Source organism: Tinamus guttatus, unplaced genomic scaffold (assembly GCF_059628265.1).
Source record: "Tinamus guttatus ecotype Peru unplaced genomic scaffold, ASM5962826v1 Tinamus_guttatus_pri_ptg000659l, whole genome shotgun sequence".
Lineage (NCBI taxonomy): Eukaryota > Metazoa > Chordata > Aves > Tinamiformes > Tinamidae > Tinamus > Tinamus guttatus.
The window spans coordinates 3,280,479-3,302,152 of NW_028289193.1; the positions used below are offsets into that span (position 1 = coordinate 3,280,479).

Here is a 21,674-nt window from a genome sequence, read left to right on the forward strand (position 1 = left end):
TTTAAAAATATATTAAAAATGCATTATTTAAGTTGATTTAAAAGCATTGCTGTCACTGATAAAGAATAATTTATCTGTAATGCAATAGATTATATTATTAGAGGATCCTCTAGGACATAACATCAGAAATATTGCTTATAAAAGAACATGTACTGTGAATAGAGGGACATACAAATATGTTCTAGGGTGTCCTTCAAATTACACTACAGCGTTAAGCAACAGATAATGCCATCATCACGCAACTCCAAACCAAATAATTCAGAAATATTGTTCATCCAGTGGGAAATTATGGTTAAAACCAAATGCCACAGAATGCACTGAGTGAAAAGATGCATCTCTTTTAAAAAAGAAATTTTGTCGTTTTCTTTGTTCCACAGGAGAAAATTGATCTAGTGTGTCTATTGTGTTAACATTAGTTTTCAGAATTTAGGTTAGCTGTCCAAGTGCTCCTATCCAGAGCCTTAATATGTAAAAATTCAGAGAGGATATCTCTTTATCCATGTGGTTATTCATTTTTCCTCATTTTTAGTATTTTTACTGCAAGCTGACTGACAACATGAAAAAATAGCTTGTTTAAAATGTTTGGTCTAAAGTCGTGTACTTCAGAGGACTAATCGAACAGTAGAGAAAGGTTTCTCATTTGTGTCTGGTCTTGTGACCTCCTAGTAGGACAGAAATGATACATTTGCATTCCTCTTGAATGATGACAAGAAGTTAGACTTAATTCTCAAAATAATATACCTATATGCTAGGAATTCACCTCCCTGGAAGTGCCTACTGAGTTCACAAAGTAAACAACGGTTTGTGGTTCTGGCATTTCAGAGAAGCTACAGATCTCCTGGGCTATGGGTAGTTTTCCAATTCATTATTCAGGACATTAAGCTGTAAGTGGTCTATTCTATTTCTTAGAACACAGTTGTTCTCAGGTTGAACTTTATACTGAAGTGAAGAGAGTCAGAATAGAACTCCAACTTCAAAGCAGTGACCTGCAGGTTACAGACACAGGGGCAAGTCCATTGACATTAGTGGAATTACCCTAGCGTTGATGCTGGCCTACTTGATTAGAAAGACTTCAAAGGAGGATTAGATAATACAAGCCAGTACTTATGTATTTATTTTAAGTCAGAATCTCAGAGTAGAATACCAGACGAAGATATTCTTTAAAAAAAGTTTTAAATCTTAATGTTTAGACTTTCTGAGTAAGACAAATTTTCTATGTTATATAGCTTTGGCATATATTGAGCACATTAACAAGGACACTGAATAGATTTTAGACAGTAGTAAAACATAAGAGTCAGGCCATATGATAGGGGTTTTGATCATTCTTCTGTGCAGAAAGAATATTTGTATTCATCTGAGATATATTTGAGATGGTAGCATTTCTTTAGCTGTAACAGTCACGTCATGATTTTTTCTAATAAAACAGAAGCAAGCAAAATAAGGTTATTGCTGGGTATGTGGAAGTTTCTAACCAACTTCCTCTTAACTATAGGACTGAGGTGGATTGAAATCTTGTTGAAACACAGCTGTAACAAAAGAATGCCCGAATAATCTGATGGATATTTTCTTACAGCTGTAATTACATTTTATTACTGATATTTTGTAACATGCTTCAGGGTAGTAACAAAATATAACACTTTTTATCTATGGATTCCAAAACCTCTTATAAAATGTGTTTTTTCTAAATCCTAATTAAGAATATATTAAAAGTACATAATTAAATTGACTTGACAAAGTTGGAGTGACTGGAGCACCAGAGTTTTGAACAGAGTTTCATTTAATACACTGAAGCTGCCTTACTTTCCACACTTACCTTATTCTGTCCTTAGGCCTGGCATTGATCCCCCAAAATGTCAAAGAAAATTGCTGCAGCTAAGGTTGACAATATGTGTGTCTGAGGACACAAAAAATAACCATCTGCTCAGTTTTTCCTCTACTTCGTTCTGCTTTAGAGTTTCTGTGGGCAAGCAATTACATTTTATTAAAACAAAATAAAAGTGAAGCAACAAAAGACATATCTTTCATTCAGAAAGTAAGAGGAAATTGCTATCAGAAAACATTGTAGGGTTTTTTTCTACCCATATGACACTTGTCAGTATTACAAAGATGCATTCCCACTTTTTGATCTGCCTATATCTGTATTCTGAAAGCTGGGCAAAACCTGACTCTTAACGTTGGGTTTAATATCACTGTCTTGGGAAAGGGAGCCCCATGGATTTGGTAGCCCCCCTCAGTGGAAGGTCCTGCACTCGAGGCAGGTGCTCTCACTGCAGCTGAGTAGGTGCTCATGCATCAGCACTCTTTTTATTCTGCACTTCTTGGTTGTTCTGTTCAGATGCAATAGATCCCCCTTTCCTCTGGAGACTTACCGTGTTCATATGCATTTGTCGGAGCTGCTAATTAGGAAATTTGGAGACTTAGTCTTACCTGACTTGCCTAACACTTGCTGATGAAATGTGTATATCTGGCCTAGACTACTTTGAGAGTCACAAAAAGGCACTTTGTCAAGTGAGTCATCTTAGAATGAGATGAATTCTATCTGAAAATGTGCATATGTTTTCTCTATTATCTGTAAAAGGTGACAAGATTAGTGCTGACATTTACATGGTCAGCATCTATATTAGTACAGATGAATCTCATATTCTTGTTTTTCAAGATTAAAGAAGTAACAACATTAAGTTGAGAAAGGTATGAAAAAAGTAGGAAAAACATTTAAAAAAAACAATTTGGACTTAAATTCCAAGTTATGATGTAAAATACAATACAAAAAAGTGGATTAGTTCAAATCAGACTGTGGTCTAATAGGGATATAGTATTGAAATAATTTAGCTGAAACACACAGTATTTAAAACTTCAGTCAGTGGGAAGTTATTAAACCCTTCGAAAAACAAGCCAGGAGTACCTATTTTTATCCCTGTTAACTTGATGATCATGACAGCAAGAGGTCAATATTTATTGCTGCTGAAGAATGAATAACTACATATATAATTTTTAACATTTCAATTCTTGATTGCCAATACTGAAATCAATCACCCACCCTCATTTTTTTACAGGATATGTCAGTGCCAAATCCCTTTTCACTCTGCTTTACAAAAATTGTATTATTCACTTACAGCAAAAATATTAGAGGGGATATCAGGCTATATAAACCAACTCACCCTAATGGCTTGTTACTCAAAAATTTCTTTGTGTGCATACCGTGGTGCAGCTGGAAACAGTAAATACACATTAGGGTGTCTGTGGAAAAATATAAATCAATTAAAGAAATATGGACACTAGACATATTAAACAAAGCCCAAGGCTTAATCTCTCTTGAAGCGGTTTATGAAAGACTTCTTTAGTTCTCATCTCTCAGGGAATGGCTGGTCACTCACAAAACTGCTGTCTCAAGCAGAAACTATTAAGGAACTATATTGCAGCTGGATAATTAAGTGTCTTTATCTCTTTGTAAATGGGCCATAAGCATTCAATTTCAGCTCACTAATGAGGGCCACTTTCTGTTATTTCTAAGTGAGGTCTTTCAAATACACAGTGAATGGACGTATTATTGTTGTTACCAGTCACTAAGGCTAGATTTATTAGGAAACAAACTTGATAACTTTTGATAATTTATTAAGTAGTAAATAATTATGCCCCTGAGAAGGTGAAAGCTCACTATATTAATATTGTTTTCCAAGACCCAATCAGTTCCCGCAGTGCTAAATGAGGGGAGACCTGTTATAAATGTTTTATTTAGTGAGTAGTTGGATAGATCGAGTGTTCTTGTTATGCCATTTTTGGCTTTTCTTGCTTCAAAATCTTAGAGAACTAAATGAGAAATGCAATATTCTGTTAGCTGCTGAAACTTCTCTGTAAATGTTAATGTAAGAAATCTAATCAAATATACATTTTTTTTTTCTCTTGCCCACTTCAATATAAAGCTGAAATTCCCATAGGGAATGTACCGTAAAACTCCTGATGAATCTAGCACTGGATTGTTCCCTAGGCTGGTATTGTCAACACAGCCCTACTAAGTTTTGTTTCAAAAAGAAGACATTTAAAACAACCCTCTGCCAGGCCTCCTGTTAGCTGATTCGTGCTGGAGTTATGAAGGTAGCCCACAACCAAGAGCAGTGGAAAGAGCAGCACAGCTCTTTCAAGTGACACTGTGCAGTTACACTAGGTCTTGCGTAAAGACTATATGTTCCCTTAAATATTCAAAACAAATCAAAAAAAGAACATGTCTTTTCCTCTAATTATTCAATAGTGGAAGGACATTTCTTTTTTTTCCTACCCTCTTCCTTCTTCCCCCACCTCCATCACCTAGAGTTCTCTTTTCTCCCAACTCCTAGAATAACCGTTGTTAATTCAAGGTAAGCTCCTAAGTAAATCTTGAAAAAACACATAGGAAGTGTTACTTGCCTGTTAACAGCCAAAACTAAAATATTGTGTTATGAATTATGAAGAAAGAGATAGGAAACCACACACACACACACACACACACACACACAAAAAAAAAAAAAAAAAAAAAACCACTTTTTTGTCACGATATAATTCATAATGTGTTTAAATATTGTGCAAACTTTTAAATCCTACATCTAAAGAATGGGAAAAAAAAAAAAGAAAAGAAATGCAAGAGAAAGGGAGATATACTAGTAATTCTTCCAATGGAAAATGAAGGGGCACCACCTGAAACAAACTGGTTAAAAGCTAACAACACAAGATTATCTTTCACATAATATGAAGGTGGAATTTTTTCATAGGGGCCACTGAATGATTAAAGCATATGTGTTTTTAAGAAGTAACTGAATTTTCTTCCATGAATGTCTCCATTTTTAAATATGTTTATTAATGTTTAAAAATGTTTATTAAATATAAACATATTACATGTGGTACAGGAAGTGTCAGTGCTTTAAGTTTCTGGAATTACTTGTCTGTTCTTATCCTCTTCCTTGGTCATCTGCTTTGGTCAGTTGTTCCTGCTGAAGTCTCCTTCTGGAGCTGCATGTTAGTATTTACAAATCTTTTAAGTCTTCTGAGGCAGGGGATAGGCGTAAAGGAATAAGAGAAGAAGGGGAACGATAATTATGAGGGAACAATCAAAGCAGAAAATGCAAAAGTAGCGGGAGTTAACGGAAGAGGCACCAAGCAGATCATGCCATCAGCTCCACTACTTGTAGGGTCTTTGATTTTGGAGAGAGGTTATTGAACTGCGTTTGGAACTGCGGTGTGATTTGCTGCAGCTGCTCTCATGACTTCTTTTGGCATAAATGGCACCTTAGCAATAAAATTTCATAAACTATAATGCATAAATTTATAATCTATAAACTTGATTACACAGCTATATCTTTACAATAAAATCCCTCAAAAATCAAGCAGCAGATTTTAATTCCTTCTTTTCTTATTCATAAAAATCTGCAAGGCCTAGCTCCCAAAGCAGAAATACTTTATTCCAGTATGTCAAGACAAAGTTTTTTTTTTCCTCAGCTTCCCTTCGGCAGATTCAGAGCAATCATAAAGTAATATTACTTTGAAAAGCATTTTGGTGTGTAGATAATTTCCTGGAAGAAAAATATTTATTCAAGTCCAGTCTCGACCTTTCTATCATGTCCATAAGGAAGCCTAAACATGTACGCATACCCATACAATGCCTTATCTGAGAAGGCTGCCAGACTCCAAGATATCCAGAAGGAGCTTCCATATTGTTGTTAAAAGGTGGTACTCAAAGTTTTTTTGCAACACAATAATGTTGTCACAGGACCATCTCTTTCAGGGAATCACAGCCAGCTCTTAGCTGCAGACTAATGTTTGTTCTCAGCCAAGGTATATGCAAGATGAGGCCGCTGAATTAACAGACTATACCTCTGTCTGTAAGTCAGCAGAAAATGCGTGTCTATAACTTTTTGCATATTTTTCCCCCTTAAAACAAAAATAATCTTCACTGTTTCTTTATCAGATCTTTCTGATCCATGCTGCTAAGCGTGGGAATGTATGTACGTATGTGGGCCACATTCCAGGCCTTCATGCTGGACATGAAAAGCTGGATACTTTGGCTAAGACAGCAAAATGGTTGTGATTTGATTCTTCTTAGCCAACTGGGCACTGCTTGTCATTGTGCCTGGAAATGTGGTGGTGCATAGAAGCTGCTTCCAGATGGCAGAGAATAACGTCAGAGACATAGGAACTCCTATAGTAATTTAAGATTGCCCATATGTCTGCAGCCATGGCTAGACAAGAGTGCAGCCTGGCACCAAGTGGTGTCTGACACTTGATGGTTCTCATATCACGCTGCCCTAGAATGCTCCTGCCGCAAGCAGAGGGATCTCAATTTACAATCTGGTTTCTCAGTTTACAATCTGGTTTCAGGGGCCTGGAACATCTGCCCTATGAGCAGAGGCTGAGGGAGCTGGGCCTGTTCAGCCTGGAGAAGAGAAGGCTGAGAGGGGACCTGAGCAGTGTCTAGAAGTACCTCAAGGGAGACAGTGAGGAGGATGGTGCTGGCCTCTTTTCAGTGGTGGCCACCAACAGAACTAGAGGAAATGGCCAGAAACTGAAGCATCAAAAGTTCCACAGGAACTTTAGGAATTTTTTTTTGACAGTGAGGGTGCCAGAGCCCTGGAACAGGCTGCCCAGAGAGGTTGTGGAGTCTCCTTCTCTGGAGATCTTCAAACCCGCTTGGACGCAGTCCTGTGCCACGTGCTCTAGGTGACCCTGGATGTGCAGGAGGGTTGGACTAGATGATCTCCAGAGGTCCCTTCCAACCTTAAGCATTCTATGATTCTATGATGCTCCTGACCAGAGGACAGAAATTTCCGTCTCAGATGCTTTTGATAGAGCAGCTAAGACTTATTTCGAGTATATTTGCTCATCAAATATTGAGAGACCTTTTCTTCTAGGCTTCAAAAGCATGAAGATTCTTTTGTAAGTGTCACAATAACGAAACTAGATGCATGTAAATGAAACACTCCAACTATGAAAATGTAATAGTTGACTAACATGCTACTCAAATCTCTGAATTTCTATCTAATTCATCATTATGCAGAAAATTTATAGCTCCCTTTCATTTGTCGACAATATCAGTAGAGGATGTAAGGATTAACTCAGTTTTTACTGGTTTCGCAAATATGACAGCTCAGCTATATACTTAATTTATATGAATGTGTTTGTACTGATTTCCTCAATGTACTGCAACTGCAGTTTGATTGTAAGCAACAAAAAATATCATGGTATATTAAGGAAAGTAATTTCAAATTAATATAACACCAAATTAATATAACACCAATACCTAACAGATTTAAAGACCAGTACCATGTCTATTCAGTTTTCTCAAAAACAATCAGAAATATAAGAACAAAATATAAATTTAAAATAACTTTTTTTTCCCCCGAATAGAGAATGGATAATTTTCATACAGACAACTAAGGAAAAAAAATAGATATTCTATGTTTTAAATTTCTTGTTTATAGAAGGAAACTTTAGACTGCTAAATATTTCAGGAGTCATTTATTCTTAAGAGTTAGTTCATGTTTCTTTAAAGCTAGGAAGAAAAATGTTCATGATAGCTGTTAAAAGCTCATTTACCCTTAACATTTTTCATGACTGTGAATAGACAGCAGAGGAATAATCTTCTCCATACACAGCTAACCAAGGAGTTTCACTGGCTGGTGTTTTAAAAACACCCCAGCGCGCCTGAGCTCGCTTACTTGTAAGCTCCAATAATTCTTCCTAAGAAAACTGAAGAGATACAACCTCAGCTGCTGACTCGGCGAATGCCCTGGTAGCAGGGGCAATGAACAACCACTCACCATGCAGGTCAAAGCCCCGGTGGGTGAAAACCCTGCTGATTTGGGTTTGTGTTCCTGATGATCTGGATTTCTGTCCCTCGGCCCTGCAGGGAGCTGTGTAGCTGAGGAGCAGGAAGGAGAAGATTCAGCAGGTAGGGAAACACAGGTAGGGTAGCCCAAGGGGAACATTACTGGGCTAAGAATGAACCAAAAGACATTTAATAAGACATTACAAGACATAAAAGATGCAATGAAAGAAGCATATTTCTCTTGTTGAGTTTAAGTACTCAAGAAACCAAGACTTAAATATATGCAACATTAATTCAAGGGATTCAGACTTCATCACCAATTTATTCATCCAGAAAATGCAAAACAAAACAAAAAACCCTCCTGGGTTCCCAATTTTGGCTTACCATTCAGGTTTAAAAAAGGTAACATTATTTTGCTTGACATCGACTTCATATTTTCTTTAGGTATGTAAAAATTTGGTATGAGCATTGTGTTTTAAAATAGTTAAACTTACATTAGAAAACTGTGTAAAGTCAATTAAAATCTTTGAGCTATACAAAGAAATTAAATGACTGCACATTTTTTTAAGAACTCTTCTTTGAGTCCTATTTTTTTATCATTACTATTAAAATCTCTACCATATGTCTGCCAATGCATCATTCAGAAACAGCACTTGATGTATAAATGATTCAAGGTCTATATAATGTTCTAGGAAAAACAATGAATCTGGAGCTGTAATAGGTAGAATGATTTGGAAACTCCATGGAATATTAAGTTAAAAAAACAACAGCAAACCTTAGGAAAAATGTATTCGACCAAAAAAAAAGAAAAATGATCACCAGTTACATTCCTGAGTTTTAATTTTCTGATAACTTTGGGCTGTTCTTACAAACTACAGTGTGATGTATTAAAGAAAACTCAACTTGGCGTTGGTCATGCTGAATAAACTGTACTGTAGTCTACAATAGTTCAGCAGGAGCTTTGCAAGGAACTGAGCTTTTCCTCCAGCAGGAGCACAGATGCCAGATGCCAGATATCCAAAGAAAGCCATGTTCTCTTGTCTACAGTGGTTCAATTAATAACATCCATTTAGGCAAAAGAGGAGTTGCTTGGACTAGGGGAAATCACAGGGCCACTTCTGCCTGTGATTTCAGGGGTTTCAGTAGGCTAATTCTGAAAGGACAGACGGAACTGGACGTAAGGTATTGCTGTATTTTCTTTCTTTGCTTTTTATATGTCTCATGCAATTGGAACATATAGAAAAGCCATTAAATATCAAACTGAATATTGCTTGCCATCCCGAACAGGCGCTGTTGAGTGGATTGATATTGCTTCATTTGTGAAGTAGTGTTACCAACTACTGAGCTATCTATTTACAATGTAGAAGTCCACTGTTATGAAATAAGGGCGTGAACACATAATCCAATTTTTCCCTGTTTATATTTTTAAATAAGCAATAGGATAGTACAGCAAATGGAATAATCTTGATAATTTAAATGTTAGATATTAGTAGTTTAAGGAGTTATTCATGAATTTTTTGCCTAACTCAGTTAAAAATGAACCAAATTCAGTTCTCAGTATCCTTGAATAAATCTACTGTAGTTATTTCTAAGATTTTTGTGAAATGTATATGTCTAAATTGAGATAAGTTGGTCTTGCTACACATATTATAGATACTAAAATATAAATACTTTAAGACTCAAGGAAATGAAGACACTGCCTCTGCAAGACTAAATGCATTTTTAGACAAGAAAGATTAATGTCCGCAATTGGAACAACAGTGTTAGAGAAGTTCAGGCCGGGAAGAATGGATCTAATCTAAAGCTCCCTGAAATCAATGAGAGGTTTTCCTTTAATTCCTCTAGGCTTTGGCTTCAGCCCCAAGTAATTACTCAGGTTGGACTTTGGCCACTGATGCTAACACCATCTGCTTACAAAAGAATACCACGAAATCTTTAATTAACACAATTCACTAAGGCCTCAGTTCTCTATTATCTGAAAAGTGTCACCTTTGAGAGCATATTGTTCCATGAGTTTGGATGAGGACCCCATTCAGTCCTACCGCAAAGGGAAGTTGTCACCTACTGCATTGCAAGCGCTACCTTTCTTTCCCAAATATGGCCAAGTTTCAACACATTTGTTTTTTTCCAACTGGAGTTCACATACAAGTATGTGAACAAGGGTTTATTTTTATTGATGTTATTGGACAAAAACATTAAACTCACAGCACATAAATGGACAAGGAAAATATTACTTTTTTTGTTAAAGTCCAATTTTAAAAGAACAAAATAAAAGACATAAAAGGGAAAAAAATGACTATCTGTGTAAAATGCATACCTGGGGAGCAGGGTAGCCTTGCAGTTCAGGACCAGATTTCCCACTGGTTATATTTTTGGCTTTTCATAAAATTACTGAGACAAAATATTTAGCAATTTTCTTTCCCTGTTTCTCCACCTGTGAATACTACCTGTATTCCTAATGCCGATTCATCTTCCAGAAATTTGCCAGGCTAGAGTATTGCTTCGAAGTACTCAAATGGGCGAGCGTATCTCAACCTTGGTGTTACTGCATACCACCCTATGGCCTGGATGATACCCCATGCTGTGCAAGGCTCTTGCTCTTTTGTGCACCATCATCATTAAGCACCAGATTTGCAGCATACGCCACTTCATTGAGAGTGAATAAGGCATAGCTATAACCTACGTTTTCAAGCCAAAATTTAAAACAATGTGGCTGTCACCAAACGATGAGTGTGTCTTGAGGACTTAAATGTTGTTTCCTTATTGTAGGAATTAATGAAGTGCTGGCCTAGGCCCTGAGCAGCACTTAAGGACATGTTTAGCTTTAAGAATCTGAGTAGACTGATGGATTTCCATGGGAATACTGATGGGCTTAAAGTATGTGTTGTTGGAATGAAGTCATATCCTTCGGTATCGTGTGGGATCAGAGTACATTTATTTGTGAAACTCTCTCAGATTTTACAACTTCGGGGAAACTCCTGGCTATTCAAGACAGAGATCCTCAAATATCTTGCCCTCTTGATTTCTCAGCCCAGGCTCAATGTATGTGGTGTGCCTGTGATATACAGGTTCAAGATCTGTGCTGTGCGTTATATCATTAATTGTTTTCTATTCTGTGCATTAAAAAGAATAAATCCAGGAACTGAATCATAGCTCTAAGCAACTAACTTCAGTAGAATGGTATGTTTTTTTCCTTTTTTTTTTTTTTTTTTTTTTCCACAGGTAGTGAGTAGCTATGTTAGACATGCAGGACACCTGCAGCTGTCCAGGGCTCAAAAGTCATTTGCTCAGTTTTTCATAGGCTGCCACACAAGACAGGATGCTCTGTTCACCCATTAGCATCATGACTTACTTCTACAAGTGCCTCCTCTGCTATTTGACTGAAGGGTTCATATTCACAGAATCACAGAATCACAGAATGCCTAAGGTTGGAAGGGACCTCTAGAGATTATTTAGTCCAACCCCCCTGCACACGCAGGGTCACCTAGAGCATGTGGCACAGGACTGTGTCCAAGTGGGTTTGGAAGATCTCCAGAGAAGGAGACTCCACAACCTCTCTGGGCAGCCTGTTCCAGTGCTCTGGCACCCTCACTGTTAAGAAATTTTTCCTTAAGTTCCTGTGGAACTTTTGATGCTTCAGTTTCCGGCCATTTCCTCTAGTTCTGTTGGTGGCCACCAGTGAAAAGAGGCCAGCACCATCCTCCTCACTGCCTCCCTTGAGGTACTTCTAGACACTGCTCAGGTCCCCTCTCAGCCTTCTCTTCACCAGGCTGAATAGGCCCAGCTCCCTCAGCCTCTCCTCATAGGGCAGATGTTCCAGGCCCCTGATCATCCTTGTAGCCCTGCGCTGGACTCTCTCCAGCAGCTCCACATCCCTCTTGTCCTGTGGAGCCCAGAACTGGACACAATACTCCAGATGTGGCCTCACCAGGGCCGAGTAGAGGGGCAGGATCCCCTCCCTCGACCTGCTGGAGACGCTCTTCTTAATGCACCCCAAGATCCCATTGGCCTTCTTGGCCACGAGGGCACACTGCTGCCTCGTGGTCACCTTGTCAACTTTAATAGTCAAAATTTGCCAAATACACTAATTATATAAGAATCGAAGTACAGTTATTGCTATGTGTGCTCCAAAGGAATAACTTGTGCAAAAGTGAACCTACTTGATATAATATTGTCTATAGATCGCTGTTATAACTTGCATTATCATATTTTTCTGTTCTGCAGTTTTACTAAAGAATGCAAAAAAGGAGGAAGAAAAGACTTTCAGAGACTGTGCAGATGTGTACCAATCTGGTTTAAACAAAAGTGGAGTCTACACTATTTACATTAACAACGTGTCAGATCCTAAAAAGGTAAAATGCGTAGCTGTGTTTCGTGTCTTGTCTGTTGAAGCTGACGGTGCCTTGGCCTTAAGGGAATGCGTGAAATCTTTATGGAAGTTTTAATTCAGCAAATGGTTATACTGGTATAAATTACCCAGATTATATTTAATTTAAAAAATACAGTAGAGTGAAGCAAATGATAAACTATGTGCAGAGTATAGTTCCAGACATCCTTCTTTCTCACTGATGAGGAATCTTCTCTAAATTCCACCAAACTGCTCTGGAATTTCAGCTGAATCAAACAATGGCCAGAAATGAGTTCGTGCTGAAGTTTAGAAAATAGTAAAGTGCTTTAATCGAAGGCTGATGGGGACAGGATCTGGTAACACAAAGAAAGAAGTAGCAGAATGATTAGAATTTAAAGATATAGAAGATATGGAAAGGCCTCATTTCTTGTAGGGAGCAGGAAGGAGTTTTGTTGGCTGTGGAGCATACAACATGCTAAATATTAGCAAAGCTTGAGATGATAAAACATATACTTATCCTTGGATCTCCACAAGATGAAAGATCCCTAAGATGATTTTTTAATGAAAAAGAAGCATTAATCAGTAAAGAGGAATGGCTTTGGAAGGCTGCAAGGGCAAAGACTGCTGAGCTGGTTGCAGCAAGGGACGTGAAAGAACTTAATTTGTCTGCAGAGGAATGCAGGCTCTCTCCCTTCACGGAGCACTATAGGCAGTAGCCCCTGATAAGGCACTGATCCAGCAAGTGGGCCAAATAGCAGAGAAGGATCAATATCTTTCTGATGAATTTATTCTTACTGTGGTAAAACAGTGATCCTGCAAACAGAGAGAGGCAATAACAACTGCTAGAAAATTTTGTCAGCATTGTGAAATAATAATATATATAAAATTTATTTCTAAAGTTAATTTTGTTTTATTAGAGGCCTTTGGAAGGCTATAAACATCAAGACAGTTTATATTAAGGAATTCGTTAAACCTTCAGTAGAATTGGGTTGGGAAAATGATATGAGTAAAGGTCAATACAATTCTGATGACAGCGGGTGGACAAATAATTGATGTGAATATTGTGTAATACAGAGACTTTATTTACAAGCTTTATTACACAAGACAGGAGGACTAGAAGTGCTGTAGAAGCTGTTCAATTCAGAACACAGGTTGCATACGTAAATCGGCAGTGGGTTATCTCAGCCTTATTAAAGTTTCTTACATCCCTACAAGCTTTGTTGCAATGAAAAATTATAATTATTTGAAAACATTATAGCACTGCTACTTCTGGTGCATTTAGCTAAAAGCCAGTTCACTGGGGATGAAGACACTGGGGATGATTATGGAAGCTACGTGCTGTTTCTTATATATCCTTGTTTGCAGACACTGCTATCAACGAATAAAAGCAGAAAAACTCAGCTGATAGCTGAGCTCTTTTCCAACAGAATCTATTCTATTTTTCTTCCCGTTTTTGGCAAGAAAATGAAAGAATGTGTGCAAGAGAGCTGGGGGTGTTTCTGCAAGCACCTGTGTCTGCCTTGCTCTAGTGATAATACAGCAAGGGCTGACCCTGCGCGCATTCAGGCTAGTCAAGTGAGGATTTTGATTGCTTTAACAGATGTCTTTTTTCAGACATTAAGGCTGCATTAACAGCCTTCCAGGTACTGCTGTGCAGAGATAGCTGAACTGACTCCAGCTGAGCTAGCTTCAAAATCTCATCAACGCGGTGCTGTGCCGGGACTAATTAGCCCAGAGGTAGCACCATGCTCACGTGCTGAGGTTGGATCTGGGACCCTGCTGTACCTTGATAGGTGTTCCAGCGGGGCACATGCACTCGGTTAAAGCCAGCCTAGTTATGTGGAACACCACAATGCGATGCACCGCGCCAACATGTCCTACGTGGCCTAATAGACCGTCACCTTCTGTAATACCTGCAGTCACCGGCAACTTCCTCATTTGTGGTAATTTTATACTTTAGGTCACAATAATATTTTAATTTCATATTATATTTCCTAAGGGATGCTTCCGAGAATCCGGAGATTCAATAGGAAATATCTCGTGATCATCCATTCAGATGTTGCCGTCAGATCTAGCTTTTTGGCATTTATATCTTCCTATATTCATAGAAAATAAACTTCCATGCTTACAACTCCATGATATTTATGTGCCTCATCTGTATATGCTTAATTATGTGCATATTTAAAACTGCCATCCCATTTACTCTCTGTTTGCAAAGTTAGTTTGAAATCTTTCCTTCATTCCGCTATCTTCAATAGTTCATTAGCTTAAAGTGTCTTCCAGCACTCCAGCAAAAATCAGTGACTCATTTCTGCCTGAAAAGGACTTAGAAATATTCTATATTTTTGAGATGAAAAAGTTAGGGAAGTATTGAGCTAAGGAGAACAGCTTGTTTTGGTGTTATGGAGTGTGCTTGTGTGTCCATGTGTCTTTATTGACAGTGCTGATGAATGACAGTGCCCAAGCTGTAGTGGGAGCAAAGAGGAGGAGAAGAAAAGAGGGGAGAAAAGAAGAGTCCTTTTGGTACCCTGCAACCAGTCTTAACTGGCTGGTTTTGAGCTCATTGCTCCAGGCCAACAATTAGACATGTTAATTCCTAGTGAGCTACCACTTAAAATGCAACACATAGTAATATCCCTTTTATTTATTTTTAATTGGCTCTTATAAAGCTTTTAATAATCTAAACCTCACAGTTAAAATATATATAAATAATCCCATATATGTTACTTAGTACTTTTTTTTTTTTTTTTCATTCAAGGAAGGGCAAATGTGCAATGCTTTATAAGTCCTTTGAACCTAAAACAAGTCTTTTTACTGATGATAGAATCTAGAGATGCATAAAAATCCAAAGTTCCTTTTCTTCATCCTTTTAGCTTTTGCTAGAGTATTAAACATGAAAATATGTTAAAAGGTGTTGAATGGCTCAGTGCCTTGACCTTGTCTGGGACAGAAGCCAGTCCAGGACATGTGTTGGCTACAATCATGCACAGCTAACATCTATAATCAACTTGGCAATGCTCTTAATACAGCAGGTGTTTGCATCTACCACCACAGAAAGTGCCAGACCCCACAGAGATGGTTAGTGAATAATGTGGAGCTCTTAATCTTTCTGTCACTGTGTGGCTTTCTCTTTTAATCTGCTATATCATTCAGAAAACACCAAAGTATTCTTATAGGTATTTCATTATTTTTCAGTACTCTTTTTTTTTGAATCTTTAATATTAGTGTTGTTGTTATAGTTCAGGATTTAATGCATTAAAATTTGACAGTAGTTTCATTGAAGCTTGAGGAGACTTATAAGTGAATCCATCATTTAGGAATTCTCACTGTAAATCAGACTAACAAAATTAAATCTTGTAGATAAATGTTTTGACTCACAATGTCTTCCCTGAAGGAGTAATAGGGCCAAAATGTTTGTCTAGCAAATTGTGGGTTTTCTTGTGGTTACCCAAAATCAAGTTCACATGTTTGCGCTATTCAGTATTCGGTTTCCTTCCTGTACCTATGCAGGGACTTTACTCAGCGTGCCTGGGGCACATTAAAACAAAAATACTTGCACAGGATTACTATGACAACAGGCATAAGCAGAAGAGATTTGGAACTGTTTTTCCTGAGGGTGAAAAGTAGCTCTCTAGTCAACTGAGGGAGGAATCTCAGTTTAACTGAATTGTGACCTGCAATGTGGTGAAGACACTTGAAACTTTAAATTATCAGCCACTGTTGTAGGGGTTGGCTCTGCACTTGTGGATGTGAATGTCAAAGGCTAAGCGAATTGGTGGCACCCATTCAACTTTCTTATAAACATCTTAATTTAGAAGGAGGATGTGACTATTCAAGATCATGCTAAAATAAAAGTTAGTGTAGTTGAGTGCCAGTATGGGACGGATGAGGACAGAAGATCGAAAATTTAGAATATTTGCTTCCCTTAGTTACTGCAAAAAACGTAATCAGGTCTTGAAATCCAGCATCAGGCAAAAATGGGAGCACTGGTGATTACTGTCACTTGCCACATTCCCCCAAAAATGAATGGATAAATAATATCTCACAATCTTTTCTAATTGAAGAAGGATAATTTAAGAAAGTGTGAAAATGAAAGAAAAGTGAAAAATGAATGAAAATGAAATATCTATTTTGATTGTTATATGGATTACTGAAATTTGTTAATAGATTTCAATTGATACGGTAGTCTAACATCAAGCTTCAAGTAGGACATGACCTTGCAGGTTCAGTACCGGGCTTAACTTCTGAGTTAAGAAGTTAAGAATCTGGAAAATGAAACCTGTGTTCTTAAACCTGCTCTTATCTACACTTTTTTTTCTTTTTTCAGCTGTAAGGCAGATTAAACCAAGATAGTTTGCCCATGTTTTTGGTACTGCCTGACACACAATAAACAACATTACAATGCAGAGCAAAATAATAATTGAGTAATTGCACCTGTGTTACATTTGGAATCCCAAGAATTGCTATCTTCTGTAAGAATTCCTAAGAATTCTTTCTTCAAATGATACTCTGCTTTACAAAATATTACTGAAAGTAAAGGGACTATTGAAAGCAGATACTAAGGATACCACCAGGAGCACAGGTGTGAATCCGTATAAAAAGCAAAGTTCTTTAATTTCATTATTCATGAATACCCTGTTTAGTCCTCTCCTGCTAGCTGTCTCTAAGGTGACACAGATACCCTCTTTCTGTCTGTATGGTGACAGAATTCTAATACAAGTCTCTCTTTTTTTTTTTTCCTTAAAATTACTGTGTAGGTCTTTTGCAATATGGAAATTGCAGGAGGAGGGTGGACAGTCATACAACACCGAGAAGATGGAAGTCTGGATTTCCAAAAAGGCTGGAAAGACTATAAAATGGTAAGGTGGAATGGAAAAATGTGGAATGACATTTTTCATGTCATGTCATGTCATGACATTTTTCAGTACAGTTCGAGTACTGTATTTCATGTAGTACTTCCTGCCTTCTTCAGCTGGTTGTTCTGTCTGTAACAGTAGGAAGAAGTCCTATACTCTTTTATGAGCTACCTTTTGTCATTATTGGTACTCTATAAAATAATTGTACTCTTTGTACTTAGTTGTGTATTTTTTCTTAAGACTTAGAGTTGCTTTCAAATTCATTAATGAGAAGCATATACAGCAAAGATTGTTGCTGTCTGTGCCTGGGAAGTTTTGACTTGTTGTGATATTAAGGAGTAACAAGTATCTAGTGCTGTTCCTCATGCATGGATATTTTGAGCTGAAAAGAACTCCTTGGAGCTTCTCGGATACAAATGAGTAGTTTTACTGGGGTTTATCCCAAGCCACACATTGCCTCTGCCAATCAATCCAATGTACTGGAAATGATGACACTTCAAATAGGAAGAGAAGAAAATAAATAACTTACAAAATTACAGATGGCGTGATTTTAGCAGGCTATTTTCCCTTTCCAAGTTAAAAAAGAAAAAGAAAAGAAAAAGAAAAAGACATACTCCAATATAAATAACTTTTCATTTTCTTTTCCTGCCTGATTCCTTTCAAATTTCCTGATGTATCTTCTTTCCACTGGTCCCTGAGGACAAGCTTTGATTTCTGTGAATTCTATAGTGACATTCCCAGCGCATTTTCTAGAACTGTGTTGTCAGCCTGGGATAGGAAAGTCTTATTCATAACAGTTTTTAAAAAGTACCGTATTAAAAAACATATAAAATGGCATAAAAAAAAGAAAGTCTAGTTCAGTAAGATTTTCTATAGGGAAAAGTTCTGTTACAGGTCTTGTCATTTCATTAAAAAAATGGAGTATCAAATCATTAAACTGAAATGTCATCTTGGATTTTATAGATGCCTTCCTTTCAACTGTTTTTTTTTTTACATTACCTGATAATGTAAATGATGGGATAAAACTAAACCTTTGGGTCCTTCAATCCATACTCTCATGCATAATCAGATGATATAATCTGCTTCACAAAATATTTATGGTAAAATAAGATTAGAATTACAAATAGATATTTATGAATAGATTGTTAAGGTTTGGGTTTTGTTTTTTGTTTTTTTTTTTTTTTTTAGAAAAATCAGGTTCCTCTTGCAGTTTTAGTTTAGCAGGAAATTTCAAAACTTTTTGACTTTATTTGCTTTTTTGAAATAAATTATTGTGTTCAGTTCTGGGCTCCTCAGTACAAGAGGGATGTGGAGTTTCTAGAGAGGGTCCAGCATAGGGCCACAAAAATGATGAAGGGGCTGGAGCATCTATTGTATGAGGAAAGAGTAAGTGAGCTGGGCCTGTTCAACCTGGAGTAGAGAAAATTGAGAGGGTACCTGATCAATATGTATACATATCTGAGGGGAGAAAGTAGGGAGGATGGGGCCAAACTCTTCTTAGTGGTGGCCAGTGACAGGACAAGGGGTAACGGGTACAAGCTGAACCCCAGGCAGCTCCATGCCCATGTGAGGAAGAACTTCTTTGGTGTGAGGGTGCCAGAGCCCTGGCACAGGCTGCCCAGAGAGGCTGTGGAGGCTCCTGCTCTGGAGATCTTCAAACCCGCCTGGATGGACCCTGTGCCCCTGCTCTGGGTGTCCCTGCTGGAGCAGGGGTTGGACTGGATGATCTCTAGAGGTCCCTGCCAACCTCAGCCATTCTGGGGTTCTGTGATTCTGTGATAAAATAAAATGAAATAAGTATAAAATATCTATTTATTTTTGGGAGGCTGGATATTTTAGGATTCTGTGAGTTCTGAGTAAATTTGTACATGCAGCTAAAATTGCTCTCTACATTTGTATGCTGTTTTAATTTATGAATGTTGTATTGAGTTTTGCTCATTTTAGTTCTCCTGTGCTTTTTCTTATACCATTTAATATGAATATCCCTTCTTTTTAAATTTTTCCCAAATGGGAAAGCATCATAAATATCCCTTCACATAGGCACAGATTTTCCTCATTTTTTTTCCCTTTGAAACACTGCAAAACCTTTCAGTATTGATTTATAGGATTTCGTACAGTTCCAACTGTCCAGCAGTCTTTAGTCTTCTAGGAGATATGTTACTTCCACACCCACCCCCCAAATAAATAAATAAATAAATAAAGGATAAATTCTGCACTTTTACTGATATGTTGTAAGTCATGACAAAATATGGATCTAGGTTTGTCTCTGCTCATTTGAAATGTTTCGCCAGGGCAGCTAGCTGAAGCTACCAGCTATGATTAGACATATATTCAAATACTGCATGATCTGAGCTGGTGCAAGTTCTGCATGTTACTGGAAGATATATCTATATTTTTTAAATATATATGCACATACATATATACACATACATATATACGCATATATATGTATACATATAGTGGTTGTGTCTGAGTTTCAAGGCAAGAGAGCTGCTGCTATAATCCCCCACTGTTTAGCCAGCCTCTATTGGATCCTGTCACCACTCCTTCCTGGCAAGTCTATCCAGGGTTTCCTCCGATGGAAATAGGGTAGTACAGCAGGGGGACGTGAAGGTCCATGGTCATCCTTGGAGTCGCTGAACTTAAAATGTGGTGTCTCAACCAATATTTCAGACACAGCTTTTCAAATTTTCCAAGACATTCTTGTGTTTGTATCTTGCTAGGGCTCCAAATCTAAGAAAAATGAAAAAATAATCATAACAATTTAATAAAAATAAGTCTCTAGGGCCTCTGTTACTTGCAATATATTCACTTATTGGAGAAGAATCAGCAAAAAGGTTCAATCTGTCAGAGCTGCAAGTAAGCACGAATTGGCAATTTCTGGGTAGAGTGGGAACCCAGACCTGAATCCTGCTGTGAGCCTTCATTTCACGTGGATGTATATCAATTCATGCTCAGCATGCTTTCCCAGCACCAACACTGGAAACAGGTTACAGATATATAGTCATAAATCTTTCAGGAGTGGGAAATGACTATCGAAGCCAGCTTAAATTGCCAAAACCTCATATCAGCCTGATATTCTGATAAAAATGGTACTTTTTCTCCTGTTGTTTTGGGTCTATTTTCACTAGTGTCCAGTCTCCATTGTGGAAAATCAAATTAAACTTTTAGCATTTAAAACATTAACTAATGAAAACAAATTCTCTTATGTGGTTTTATCCCACTATACAACACAATCTTCTTTCTTTGCGTATATGGTTATCAGTAACACTTGGTTTTGGTCCTAGGTAATTGTGTAATCTATATCTAGGGTTCTAAGAACTTACTCCTGACTACAAATTCTCTTGAGCCATTTTGATTTTGTGATTCAGATTTACAAATTGGAAGAAGTTCAGAAGAAACCCTAGTTCAGAAGAAACCACGTGACTTCATCTTATTATTCTTTTCCTACTGATATTTACTACATCTGCTTGTTCACATTTCACAACTGTGATTCTCCGTTGTGTTGTTTCCTTCTTATCAGAGACATTTAAAGATGAGCATCAAGTAATTTCTGCTGAAATAATAGCTAAAATAAGCATGAGGAGGGTTTCTACCATTTGTATTTCCTTGCATGGAGTGGGAATGCAAAACACTGTTAACATTTTGACCTCTGGAAGAATATGTTGTAAAACCTATATCTTGACATCTGCAAACCTGAGCCACTTTTAGAAAGAGGGTTTCCAAAGGATGAATTTCTAAGACATAGTTTCTGGCTTTTATTAGGCAGTCATTAACAATAATGAAATCCAAACAAACTATTAGCTCATGTGGTAACTTGGCTATTGAGTCTTCTTGCTCAAATTCCAGTTTTTCAGTTCTTGGATGAGTTCACCTTTCCCAGTCATTGTCTCCATTTTTGCCAAATTAGGTGACTGAGTATTAGATTCACTGTTCCCTGGCCTTTTAGGATGTCTAGTTTAATAAGTCCCATGAACTTCACAGAAGTTATTCCACACTCAAAAGCCAAGCATTTGCTATCAGTTTCCTAAGGGGACTTGCTGGGGAGCAGGTCTATTGGGGGCTTCCTCGGACCTTTAAAATTATTTACTTACTTTCTGTCATTGGAGAAAGACTCTCAAAAGTTATTTGATGTTGCGTGCCTTGGCCAACCTACAACAATCCTTTCCTCATTTTTTTTAATGCATGTCAGTATTTAATTGTACTGCATGCCTTAGTTGCCACAGTGTTGCTATTTTCTCTTCCCTTATAAAAGCAAGCTATCACCTTTTTAATCTTTCATAATGTCACTTGCACATATTAAATCCACAGCTGTATTTCTAAGCTTTATGGCAACCACCTCCTATCTTCCTGATTAGCAGCAGGTTCTTTTTTTGGTTCTTTGAAGCAAGAATGAAGCTCAGCAGTAAATTCCACAGCCCTTACTCTCACAATGCTGGTAATGAACCGAGAGTCCAACGTCCAACACCAGCTTAGTGCTTAAAGCAAGTCTACTGCCAACTTATTTTAGATTCATCACCAGCATCTGTGTGTGCCTGTAAAGCACGTCTACAAAACCACTTCCATTTCAGTTGGGATTTCTTCCATTTCTTTTCTTTTAACTAACAGCTATTAAGCTGTTGGGTAGGATTGATGGCTTGCTCCATTGTGCCTATTTGGGCTGATACCAGAGCTGTAC

The 21,674-nt window shown here is 37.6% G+C and overlaps 1 protein-coding gene across 1 annotated transcript in view; it reads left to right on the plus strand.

The window, feature by feature from the left end:
- ANGPT1 (angiopoietin 1) overlaps window positions 1-21,674 on the plus strand; it is a 149,761-nt gene that overhangs the window by 83,073 nt on the left and 45,014 nt on the right. Inside the window, exons 5-6 of the mRNA XM_088536346.1 lie at window positions 12,017-12,144; window positions 16,898-16,999. Of these exons, the coding sequence (XP_088392472.1) occupies window positions 12,017-12,144; window positions 16,898-16,999 (230 nt within the window). The remainder of the gene's footprint in view (window positions 1-12,016; window positions 12,145-16,897; window positions 17,000-21,674) is intronic.